Source organism: Hylobates moloch, unplaced genomic scaffold (assembly GCF_009828535.3).
Source record: "Hylobates moloch isolate HMO894 unplaced genomic scaffold, HMol_V3 SCAFFOLD_4, whole genome shotgun sequence".
Taxonomy (NCBI): Eukaryota; Metazoa; Chordata; class Mammalia; order Primates; family Hylobatidae; genus Hylobates; species Hylobates moloch.
The window spans coordinates 69,560,902-69,574,509 of NW_026652279.1; the positions used below are offsets into that span (position 1 = coordinate 69,560,902).

The 13,608-nt window shown below is 36.1% G+C and overlaps 1 protein-coding gene and 1 pseudogene across 5 annotated transcripts in view; one reads left to right on the forward strand and one right to left on the reverse strand.

The window, feature by feature from the left end:
- ZNF654 (zinc finger protein 654) overlaps positions 1-13,608 on the reverse strand; it is a 91,457-nt gene that overhangs the window by 53,078 nt on the left and 24,771 nt on the right. For 4 of the 5 annotated variants that reach the window (XM_058437640.1, XM_032150381.2, XM_058437639.1 and 1 more), the window contains exon 2: positions 11,056-11,201. The exons of the other annotated variant lie outside the window; for it this stretch is intronic. In XM_058437640.1, the coding sequence (XP_058293623.1) occupies positions 11,056-11,201 (146 nt within the window). The remainder of the gene's footprint in view (positions 1-11,055; positions 11,202-13,608) is intronic. 5 annotated transcript variants of the gene reach the window in all.
- On the forward strand, positions 1,091-2,360 carry LOC116467050 (chromobox protein homolog 5-like; annotated as a pseudogene).

Below are 13,608 nucleotides of genomic sequence, written 5' to 3' on the forward strand. Positions count from 1 at the left end.
AGCTGAGTTCAAGTCCCAGATATCCTTGTTAACCTTCTGTCTCATTGATGTGTCTAATATTGACAGTGGGGTGTTAAAGTCTCCCATTATTAAAAAAAAAAAAAAAAACACTGTTGACAAAGGTGTGAGAAAACTGGTTCTCTGTTACATTGCTGGCAAGAATATAAATTGATTCAACCTTTACAGAGGAAATTTGGCAGCATCTACCAAAATGAAAAATTACATTCTTTGTATAAATGTATGATAAGTGATAGATTATACTCTTTGATCTAGCAATTAACTCTACTCCTAGGATACATCTAAGATATACAAATACCCTTGTACATATTCCGGTCATACATGGTAATTCATTAAAGGGTTGTTGATAACAGCAAAAGATTGAAACAACAACTATCCATTAGTAAGGGGCTCGTTAATTACATTTTGATATACATATAAGAGTGAAATACTCTACAGCCAATGTGATGACCAGTGTTCTTTCTATGCTGATGGGGAAAGACATCTAAGTGAAAAACAGAGATACAAAACAGTGTGTATAGTATACTAGCATTTGTCTATAATGAGAATATGAGTTTTTTTCTTATATATGCATTATATATCTGAAAGGAAAACTCATGAAAATAAGTACACTGGATGGCTACAGCTACGGAAACTAGGAAACTAGGGGACAGGTAAATGTAAATGGCAAGGGTATCTCACTGTATACTCCATATTTTTTGAATTTTGAACCATGAACATGTATTACCTACTCAAAAATTAAAAGTGATAAAGATGAAAACTTAAAAGCAAGCCCCTAAAAGGGTACATTATATACATGGAACCAGATAAAAAGCAGATTTTTCATCAGAAGAAAATGTGGCCAGAAGACACTGGATGGACTTCTTTAAAGTATGGGAAGAAAAAAACTGCCAATCTAAAATTCAATAATCAGTGGAAATGTCTTTCAAAACAAAGGTCTATGGGTTCTGGTTAATTTTGGCTAAAGGGAGTCAATGGCAGAAATCAGAAGGCAGGAGGAAGGAGAAACGAGGGTCTTTCTCCCCTTACCCCTCTGCTTCAGGATCCTCTATAGCAGTAGTTATATCTCTTCAGAGGTACCCTCTCACACACATCATCAACCATCCTCTCATCATCCTCTCATCAACCATCTCCTGTCTGTGGGCTCTAGTAATACTTTCTTTTTCCTTTGTCCCTCCATTTCTAGAGCTAACAGCAACTTGCCACAATTGCCAATGTTCAGGTTCAGCATCTCCTGTCTATTCTCTCAGATCATCTAACACCTTTAAAAGTGATTCTACGAATAAGTTCCTTCTACTGAATTATCTAGGCTGGTTTACATTTACCTAATTGAATCTTGACTGAAATAGATCTTAATCAAAAAGAAAATGAAGGTCAGTCTGCCAAGCCCTAGACCCGGGAGGGGAGTCCACTACTGATAGCCCAGAGGGAAAGAACAAACTGGGGATATCTGGGATGCAGTGGCCTTAGTCCTTCAGGTAGAACAGTGCAACATGGGAAAGAAAACCAAGCACACAGCTGACAGTTCACTAGAGAATGAAGAGGAGTACACTGTGGAGAAGGTGCTAGACAGGCATGTGGTTAAAGGGCAAGTGGAGTATCTACTGAAGTGGAAAGGCTTTTCTGAGGAGCACAATACTTGGGAATCTAAGAAAAACTTGGATTGCCTTTAGCTCATTTCTTAGTTTACGAAAAAGTTTAAGATGATGAAGGAGGGTTAAAATAACAAGCCTGGGGAGAAGTCAGAAAGTAGCAAGGAAATCCAATTTCTCAAACTGTGCTGACAGTATCAAGTCCAAAAAAGAGAAGAGAGCGATGATATTGCTCGGGGCTTCAAGATAAGACTAGAACCAGAAAAGATCATTGGGGCAACAGATTCCTGTGGCGATTTATGTTTTTAATGAAATGGAAAGACAGATGAAGCAGACCTGGTTCTTGCAAAAGCAGCTAATGTGAAATGTCTACAAATTATGACAGCATTTTATGAAGAGAGACTGATGTTGCATGCATACCTTGAGGATGCAGAAACCAAAGAGGAAAAAACAGCAAAGGGCTAAAAGGGGGTGATCCCTGTCACTTCTCTTAGTACATAATACATTCACAATCCTGTCTCTTCCTTTCTGCCCACCCCTTTATATCCTAAACATATCCTTGAAAAAATATGCTTATCACTGTGCTCCACAGGAGAAAAGATGGTATTGGTTCTCTTTAACATAACTGATAGTCCTATTCATAGGGGGAAAAAATTAAAAAGGAAACAAAAGTGAATTCATTGAAAATTATTCCCTACAAAACAAGGAGCAAATTGTTTCTTATCTCAATTCCAAAATTAAAAGGGAAAACCTTTTCAAGATACCATAGCTTAGGAAAACTATAGCTAATAAGCTTCAACCAATAAATTACTAAAAATATATGATTTGCTTAAATATTTTGAATTCTATAATTCTGTTCATTGCTTCTTATACAGCAAACTTGGAAGAAATTCTTCCAGTGCCTTAATCCTGGGATAATTTCTCGTAAGTTTTCTTTGTAAGAAGCAGTGAGCAAAATTTTGTCAATTTTATAATTACAGAAGCATTTTGTGTAATTTTTTTTTCTTTTTTCTTCATTCCACAGTAAAAGCTGCCAGTATAATATTGTAGTCTAGTTCTATAAATCAAAAATATTAGTGGGAAGGAAGTTAAAAAAAAAAGTTCAGATCTGTAGTTTTTTAATGATCTGACTTAGCACAAGATTAAGCCATTCAAAATAAAAAAATTCAAATGTACTTACACCATTCATAATGACTATATACATCTTTTAAAGAATAACTTTTAAAGAATAAAGATCTTCTTAATAGTAGCTTGTAGTCAACTGCTTTTTTGCTCTAATTTTTGTATATCCACACTGACCAAGAGAACTATCAAGCTTTCCTTCCTTTAGAATAGAAAAACAATAAATACCATTTTCCAAAACTACACATGTACAGCCCTCTAGATTCTGACATAAATACTAATGTGGGTGGGAACAGGGTATTTCTTTTTCCCTGATCACTTTCCATCCCTACCAACACAAATACACCAATTAGTAATCTATCTCTTTGCTCATAAAACAACTATAGTCCCAACCACTTTACTCCAAAATCAATAAAAGGAGCAATAAAGACCAAAATTACCGGAAAAGATGCTAGTCACAACTAAGACCAAATGCAATACTAAGTTTCTAACGATGGCCAATACAAACAAATGCGCTAAGAGTTTTTTAATATTTACTTTAGCTACAACAAATCTTATAAACAAAATATTCTAGTGTAATAGGGAAGAACAAAACCATCTCATGAAGTTTAGTAAGAGAAAAGAATTAAGACCACCAACTGCCTCAAAAAAAAAGCATATTATCTCTTCCTCAGAGAGAGAAGACAAAGAAATAGAAGGCTAGATGGCCTAGATTTTTCTCTAAAATGACTAAGTTCACATGTCACAAATGATTAGTAAAGACAATAGATACAAAATTGGTTAAGGTGTTGAATAAGTGTTCGTCAGTATAAAGAGTCAGGAAGTAGTAAGAGTGCTAGATGCTGTGGAGATGGGCAGTACTCATTGGGACCTACAAGACAAACACCTTTTGTGGAGCCCAGCCCCCGCAAAAAACAAATGTACCTTTATAATTAGCCTTTCTTCCTTTATTTTTCAAGTTATTTCCTAAATTAGTTGAAAGCCTAGACTTAAATTATAAATGCAATCAAGTAAAACTTGATTATAGAGACTGAAGTTAGCCTAGGCATAAATGCTGTTTGAAATACAGTACAATTTAGCAACATAATCAGAAAGGATCAGTGATCTAACATTACATGTGTAGACTAGTCCAAGAAGATCTAGCCACTCAAAATAAGAGACTGATTATACCCACTTAGCTCCATGAAGACAAGACCCTTTGGTCTTTTCTCTTAGACAGCTTGCCAATACACCTTTTAGTCTTTGCCAGTGCACACACCAAATACTACTAGCTGAACCAGTTCCTCCTCCAGTGATTCCTGTGGACCTAGTAGCCGTCAGGCAAATACCTGCTGTCCCATAACTCACCTCTACCTGGAATGCTGAAATCTATGAACATTTACTTTCTGTTGGGTGAAAGGAGGCTGTGAAGGCAGCATTACAATTTGCTTTTCTTTTATGTAAAACTTATAAAGTCTATGTTTTCTGCCTGAAAGTCCACTTAGTTCCAGGGTGTTTGGCTTTGTTCCACCTGTGAAACTTAACTTAGGAATCAGTATTTAACCAATCTAAAACAAGGCAAGAGGAAAAAACCAGTAAGAACTTAATTAACTCAATTTGCAAAAGTCCCCCAACTTCTCAGGCTTCGGTTTTCTTATCTACAAAGAATGAATTTGAGGTCCATATGCACAAGCAAAATCTGTTTCTTTAGAAAATACGTCTTAGAAGGACAGTCAACCCAGGTAAAGTTAGACAGAATTATAATTAGCTGATTTAAGACAATTCACTACATGACTTTTTATTTCTGTAACATCTGAAATAACACTCAGGTATAAATAAAAGCAGAATCCACTTTCCTTCCCTGTAGACAACACTAGCAAAACTCTAATTTTTCAAGTCTCCCAGCTGATAGAAGGCAGATCAATACATATGTATAATTACAAAGTAGATAAAGGCTTTTATTAAGGTGGACATATATACCAGACAATACTGCCAGAGAATATAGTAACTTACAACTTTTCCATATAACATATTTTATTTGTAAATGTTATACATATATAAAAGACATAATCTCCTTAAATTATTTTATAACATTATTTAATAAACTTCATGTCAGGCAAATAAAAAATTTAAAGTCATGACATAAATCAAAAGAACTATAAAAACAGATAATAAATATATAGAAATCTGTTAATATTCAGGTGCCTTAAACATTCTGTTTGCCATCCCTAAGAGGCTCTTCTGCTCCTTCATCTAAGTCATTCCTGTCATTCCCTCAGAGTACAGCAAGTCAGCTCACCCAGCACGTTTTTACTGACCTCCAAGACAGGTCAAGTCCCTGTTATGCCCTCTCATTGCACCCTGTAATTCTCTCCTAACTACAATTATATAAAAGTATAACTGCTTGTTTAATATAATATCTCTTAGCTCTGTAACATCTTTGAGAACGAGAATTTATCTATCTTATATTCTATTTTATCCCTAGAAGCAAGCAGAGCTTTACAGAATGACCAAATAATTATGCAGTAATTGTTAGAAAAATTTTTTGATTAAATATTTAAATAAAATAACATACTACTGTAGATTTACTACTCTTTTAGTAGAACCAACATGTTGCTATTTCTCCATTTTTCTTCTGTTATGGAAAATATAATTAACTTCTCTGTAAAGTAAATACAAATAATGCGAAAAGTTTTCCTTCTAAGAAATCTTACTACTTAGTAAGTCATCAAGATAACATATTTCTTTTGCCTTACATTGAACATCTTAGATAAGATTTGCTTCTGCTTAACACGTTATTTTTTACATGGCAGTAGTAGAAAAGCTAGTGTATTAGTCCATTTTCATATTGCTATGAAGAAATACCTGAGACTGGGTCATTTATGAATAAAAAGAGGTTTAATGGACTCACAGTTCTACATGGCTGAGGAGGCCTCACAATCACAGCAGAAGGTGAAGGAGGAACAAAGGCATGTCTTACATGGTGGCAGGCAAGAGAGTGTGTGCAGGGGAACTGCCCTTTATAAAACCATCAGATCTCATGAGACTTATTCACTATCATGAGAACAGCACAGGAAAAACCCGACCCCATGATTCAATTACCTCCCATCGGGTCCCTTCCATGACACATGGAGATTATGGAAGCTACAATTCAAGATGAGATTTGGGTGGGGACACAGCCAAACCATATCAGCTAGCAGGCAATGCAAGAGAAGTCAATAAATGACATTTTAAACCAAAGAACTTTGAAAGTTGTATAAGAATTTTCACATAACACTAAAGTTAACAAAGATTATATAGATGAAAGAGGGAAAAAATTCCAATAGGCACTGAAACAGTAATACTTCTTGCTTACGAATAATTTATTTTAATACTTATTTTCCTCAAAAATCAGTAGAGAATAACTGAAACAGTTTTGGTTATCTGCAAAAAAGGAATGTAAACATTTTCCTTGTAGTGTTATTATTATTTTTTATTATTTTTGTCTACATAGCCAATTCTTTAAGGAAATTGCTTCTCTCTCCAACACTTCTATGGTTCTGATGGGGCAGCCAACATAGTACAGTCATATGTTGCTTAACGACGGGGATATGTTCTGAGAAATGCATCATTAAGTGATTTTGTCCTTGTGTGAATATCACTGAATGTACATACACAAAGCTAAATGGTAGTAGACTATAGTCTACTACACACCTGGGCTACAAACCTGTATAGCATGTTACTGTACTGAATACCATAGGCAACTGTAGCAATAGTATTTGTGTATCTAAACACAGAAAAGTAAGTAAAAATACAGTATAAAACAAGCTTGTCCAACCTGCAGCCCGCATGCAGCCCAGGATGGCTTTGAATGAGGCCCAACACAAATTTGTAAACTTTCTTAAAACATTACGTAATCTTCTTGCAATTTTTTTTTCTTAGCTTATCAGCTGTCGTCATTGTTACTGTATTTTATGTATGGGCCAAGACAATCCTTATTCTTCCAGTGTGGCCAGGGAAGCCAAAAGATTGGACACTCCTGGTGTAAAAGATAAAAGCTGTTATGTGTATAGGGCACTTACCATGAATGGAGCTTGCAAGAATGGCGTCGTTATAGGTGTGTCAGTGAGTGAATGGTGAATGAATGTAAAGACCTATGACATGACTACATACTAATGTAGAAATATAAACACTGTATATGTAGGCTATACCACACTTATAAAAAAATTTTTCTTTAATCAATTAACCTTATTATAACCTTTATAAACTTTTTATTTTTAACTTTTTGACTATTTTGCAACATTTAGCTTAAAACACAAACACGTTTGTACAGCTGTATAAAAATATTTTCTCTTTATATCCTTATTCTTTAAATTTTTTCCATTTTTAAAAATTTTTTCGTTTTTGTATTTTACATTTTTGTTGTTGTTGTTGAAAACTAAGTCACATACTGATCAGGCTAGCTCTACATAGGATCAGGGTCATCAATATAATTTTATTTCACCTCCAAATCTTGTCACAGTGGAAGTTCTTTAGGGGCAATAACACACATGAAGCTGTTATCTTGTATGATAACAATGTCTTTTTCTGGAATGCCTTCAGAAGAACTTGCCTGTGGCTGTTTTACAGTTAACCTTTTTTTAATAGGTAGAAGGGGTACACTCTAAAATAACAATAAAAAGTAGAGCATATACATAAATCAATAATATTATCATTGTCAAGTATTATGTACTATATGTATAATTCTATGTGCTATACTTTTATATAACTGGCAGAGCCATAGGTTTGTTTACACCAGCATCACCACAAGCATGAATAATGTGTTGCACCACATTATGGTGGCTATGACTTCACTAGGCAATAGGAATTTTTCAGCTCCATTATAATCTCATGGTACCACCATCTCATATGAAACATCTTTATGCAGCGCATGACTTACTCTCCTTTTCCCTAGCCATGGACTAGCCCAAAATCTTATGACATTCTCAACACAGTGATTAATCTAAGCAGTAGGAACATAACTCAGGTCTGACCAGAGTTCTTCTCAAGATATTTTTGGGATCTGAAGTAGGCAGAAGGGGTTTCTTCCTCCTTGGTTAATAAACTGAGCTTAATCCTAGAACTGTCAACAGCCCTGAAAGAATAAAGCCCTAAGAGGAAAGATGGAAAGAAACAGTTTCTAGATGATATTAGCTCATCTAGCAACTGTTTATTCTCTAGATTCAGAAAATCCTGAAACTAGTCCCAGTTCTTGCTTTTCTATGGCTTAGTTATCTAATAAAACACTCTGCCTTTTTTTTTTTTTGAAACAGAGTTTTGCTCTTTTTGCCCAGGCTGGAGTGCAATGGTGTTATCTTGGCTCACTGCAATCTCTGCCTCCTGGGTTCCAGTGATTCTCCTGCCTCAGCCTCCCAAGTAGCTGGGATTACAGGTGCTTGCCACCACACCCGGCTAATTTTTTGTATTTTTAGTAGAGACAGGCTTTCACCATGTTGGCCAGGATGGTCTCGATCTCTTGACCTTGTGATCCACCCACCTCGGCCTCCCAAAGTGCTGGGATTACAGGCGTGAGCCACCGCACCCGGCCTTTTTTTTTTTTTTTTTTTTTTTTTTAAAAATACTTAAGCTTGAGTAAGATTTGTCAGGTATAATCAAAAAGCTCAAATACAAATACATTCACATATTCCTTCTGGCATCACAAAATAAATATAATTTTTTTAATACAGTTTTTTTTAGGTCAGGCGTGGTAGCTCACGCCTGTAATCCCAGCACTTTGGGAGCCTGAGGTGGGCGGATCATCTGAGGTCAGGAGTCCGAGACCAGCCTGGCCAACATGGTGAAATCCTGTCTCTACTAAAAATACAAAAATTAGCCAGGCCTGGTGGCAGGTGCCTGTAATCCTAGTTACTGGGGAGGCTGAGGCAGGAGAATTGCTTGAACCCAGGAGATGGAGGTTGGAATGAGCTGAGATCATGCCACTGTACTCCAGCCTGGGCCACAGAGCCAGACTCCATCCATAAATAAATAAATAAATAAATAAAGGTGTTTTTTTTTTTTTAAACTGCCTCACTCTTACAAATCTAAATAATATATTCTAAACTGTCCTTCCCTCCTACAATTTTAAATATATACAAATCAATTTTTAAAGAGGCACAGTGTACACGCACACATTTAAATTTCTCTTTGGTTTTGTTTTACATTCTGGATTCCTTCTACAGCTTTACATCTTCCAACCTTCCTACAGAACTTTAAATTTTAACCATCATATTTTCTTAATTTCAAATTCGTTTTTCATATCTCATTATTCCTTTCACACAGCATGATATTGATGTTTTTAATGTTGTACGTAACTTCTCAATTCTCTCTAAAAATGCTAATTATAGATTTTGTATTTCATTTTTATTTTCAACATTAACACTGTTTCTTTCAAAATTATGTTTCACTTTTTCATTGCATTTTTTCATATTGAAGACATTTTAAAATATCTGATGATTCTTAGGTATTCGTTAATATGAAAAAACCAGGCCATATGTAAATAATTGGGAGCCCTATGAGCATGAGCCTGGAGTTTCTTGGCTGATGAATTTTTCTTTAGCGTAATTAAGTAATTAGCTAGTAGTCTCAATGAGGAATCTGTAAATGCCAGAATGCAAAGGTCATTGCTCCAAGGTTATTTAATTTATATACAGGAAATAAAAAAGTAGTATAGGTTGTCCCTTATCTGAAATGCTCAGAATTAGAAGTGTTTCAGGTTTTGGATTTTGTAGTATTTGTATTTATACTTACTGATTGAGCATCCCTAATCCAGAAATCTGAAATCTGTAATGTTCCAATGAGCATTTCCTTCGAGTATCATGTTAGCACTCAAAGAGTTTCGAATCTTGGAGCATTTCAGATGTCAGATTTTGGATTATCAGATTAGGGATACTCAACCTGTAATGCTGTTTCCCCACCCCAACCTGACCGTAAGACCTGGTGATTGAACTAAATAAAAAAATTGTAATTAATTTCTTTATCTGCACTCTCCCCAAAATAAATGTTTCACATAATAATACTTATCCTATGAGACATACTCTGATACTTTCTATTGCAATTTTGTAATGATAAGTGTTTTTATAAGCCACTGTTGTGGTGTGAGTACAATTTGAGGTATAAATAAATAACAGATGAAGCTGTGACTTGCTCCGCTGTATTGCAATGACCATTCCTCTATCTGCTTTCTGTCCCCCAGAAAACTGTAGAAATCGTTCATTCACTGATAATCTTTCTCTATTTATTTTTATTCTCTTCTCTCTTTTACTTCTTTACTATAATTTTAGTGGGTTCTTAGGAGGGCAGAAGGCATAATCACAAATGTTCAGTCTTTCATCTTTAATTTGAAGTTCTCTATAAGCATTTTTTAAAAACTAGGATTTTCAGACAGGAGTGGTGGCTCATGCCTGTAATCCCAGCACTTTGGAAGGCCAAGGTGGGCAGATCACCTGTCAGGAGTTCAAGACCAGCCTGGCCAACATGGTGAAACCCCGTCTCTACTAAAAATACAAAAATTATCTGGGCATGGTGGTGCACACCTGTGGTCCCAAGTACTCTGGGGCTGAGGCATGAGAATCACTTGAACCTGGGAAGTAGAGGCTGCAGTGAACCAAGATCACACCACTGCACTCCAGCCTGGGTGACAGAGAGACTGTGTCTCAAAAAAAACAAAACAATGGGCCGGGCGCATTGGCTCAAGCCTGTAATCCCAGCACTTTGGGAGGCGCCAAGGTAGGCAGATCACGAGGTCAGGAGATCGAGACCATCCTGGCTAACACGGTGAAACCCTGTCTCTACTAAAAATACAAAGAATTAGCCGGGCGTGGTGGTGGGCGCCTGTAATCCCAGCTACCCAGGAGGGTGAGGCAGGAGAATGGCGTGAACCCGGGAGGCAGAGCTTGCAGTGAGCCGAGACAGCGCCACTGCACTCCAGCCTGGGCAACAAAAAGAACAAAACAAACAAACAGGATTGTCCTAACCTCTTTCTGACCCGATTTAAGGTCTCTCTGCTAACTATCATAGCCTAAACTGCTGTATTCTGGGACTTACCATTAGAGCTTCCCAAGGCAATCTGGAGAATTAAAAAGGAAAGTAAAGTGCTTGTAGTAACTAGAAGAATCTGTATATCAAAATTCCATTTAACTATTAAAACTTAAAGTAAAATTATAGTTACATGTTCAAAATTAAACCTGAATACTTAAGTGAAAAAATAAACATTTCTTTTTGAGGGAATACTTTAAGAAAGGTTTCTTCTTCAGAAGAAATTATGAAAAACAAATTCTCAAACACATCAAGAAAAATAATGCATTTATAAGAAGTAAAAAGTACTTACACAGCAAGGCTACTCAAAACATATTGTACGTGCTCACATTCATCTGGGAATGATGCACTGGCTGTTGTAAAACAACAAAGGGCAGTCTGAAGAACCTGAAGCTGTGGCAAAGGGACCTGCCATCTTCCAGCATAATCTTCAACCACCTGACAGGGAAGCAATCCAGACATTACTATAGAAAATGTTCTCAACATCTCGAGTTTAAAAATTTGCATAAAAGTTACTGGATAAATTAAAATATTAGTTCGGCATGAACATAGGTAACTGGAGGGAGGGATCTTCTATACTGTTTATTTTGACAATCTATATCTGAAAATAAAATCAATTATTATCTTTGAAAAGATGGAAAATATAGTGTATGAATGTCTGTACTATTCAACTGCCAATGTTTTACCAAATTTTGTTAACTAATGCCCTTTACCTCCCATATCCAGCTTTTGTGAAAATAACAATTATTCAATATTAAAATAGCTAGAGAGTAGAATATAGTAATAAAGAAAATTAGAAATGATCATGCATTATTATTATCATTATTATTTATAAGGCTCTAAGCATTCTGGCAATAAATGAATATTCTGACAACAAAAGATATATGACATGATACTCTGATTATGAATATTTAACCTGTACATATTATGGGGAAAAGAGCCCAGAATACAGTCAGTCTTGGCTCTGTCACTTAACTAGTTTTATGAATCTGGGTAGGTCAACAGGTCATCTTCCTTCTCAATGCATTAGTTTCTTTACCATAAAATGGAGATGACAATGCTCTCTGAAGCCAAACTGGGGTAATTTATGAGAAAACATTTTAGAAACATCAATTGCTGTGTTGCAAGAATGCTGTATTAAAACAATATATTATATTAACAAAATCCATCATCTAAAACTACTGCCTGCAGGCCTGATTTGGCCTGCCACTTGTTTTTGTACATCCACAAGGTAAAAGTGATTTTACATTTTTAAGTGGTTGGAAAAAAATCACTTTGTGATATGTGAAAATTACATGAAATTCAAATTTCAGTATCTAAAAATAAGGTTTTATTGGAACACAACCAGGTTCATCCATTTATGTGTTGTCTGTGGCTGCTTTCCTGCTACAACAACTGAGTTCAGTAGTTGTGACAGAAAGAATATGGCTTACAAAGCCTTAAATATTTAATGTCTGTCCTTTTACAGAAAAAAGTTTGCTGACTCCTGATACATAAGCTAACAAAACTAGAATACAAAAGCCAAGAACACTCAGAGCCCAAAAGACTTTTCACACTAATCACTTCCTACTGGGAGACAATTTTCCATGGGTCTCTCACATTTCTACAATTTTTCAAAAAGTCCTAGCCGACTTTATCTTTTCAAAGATATTTATAGGAAGCAGCCTCGAAAAACAGAGATGATGTCTCCCTCCAGAGCAGAGAACCTGTTTATAGCCAGTATAATAAAGATATTATCTCCCTCTAGGGCAAAGGTCAGGCAGATATGCTTGTAGACCATTATAAAAGATTAGGGTTCCTTAAACTTGAGGTTCCTCAACTGTGATGAAAACCTACTGAGTGTAGCATCCACTTGGGCTACCATGTCAACTGTATGAGACTTGAGGTAGCAAGGGGCATCATCATAAACACGAAACTCATGCTGCTTGCTGTGCCATGATTAATGAAGTCCATTATCTCTGACTCAAGAGTTTCGTGTCTTTGCCAGCACCTGTAAAACTGGCAGGCAAACCTGGATAAAATCTCACTCTTCACAGTTCTTGACAATTCCAAATGGCAGTACCAGGTACTCATACATCCTTCTAATGTTTCTGAGAACACATACAGATACAAAAGAAAGCTAAAGGAGATTGTCTCTGAACTTGTATCTCGTCTGGCTCTTGCAGTTCTCATTAGCTGTAAAGTAAAAACTACTACTAACTATGCGGTCATCACTACAGACTAAAAAAGAGGAATGTTAGAAAAAACACTGGTTCCCTGGCTCTAAATTTTCTCTTCCCTGAAGTCTTTGACCAGCTTTATTGCCTTTCTCTGGTTACCAAACCCCTACTCCGGTGCCACATAAGAAATAGGTACCCAACAGCCTCCCATTTTTCTTGTTCCCAGTCCATGTTTACTTGCAACCTTATCTGCTCCCTATTTATGGGTTGGGTTTATCTCCTTAGAAGAGAAGTTTTCTACTTTCTCAGGTTCTGTTCTCATTATAGCTTCCTTCACTCATCCAGATTCAGCTACCAATGCATTGCCTGGTCTAGCTGAGGCCAAACCTAACACAATAAAAGTCCTTGTGGGCAACACCTCCATTAGGTTTGCTACAATACCCTGAAAGGGACATAAACAAAATCGACTGAAATTTAGATACCGTCTCACATTGTTTAATGTCATGTCAGGCACTGTAATTCATTGTAACACTATTTCAACACTATTTCTCTTTGAAATATTTTCTCCACCCCCCCTCTCTCTATATATATATATAATAAGTACATTACATTGCCCTATTAAAATGAAATTTTTCTCCTATGCTGTGAGTGCTATCATACGCACTCAGCTAATCTGTGTGTTCTAC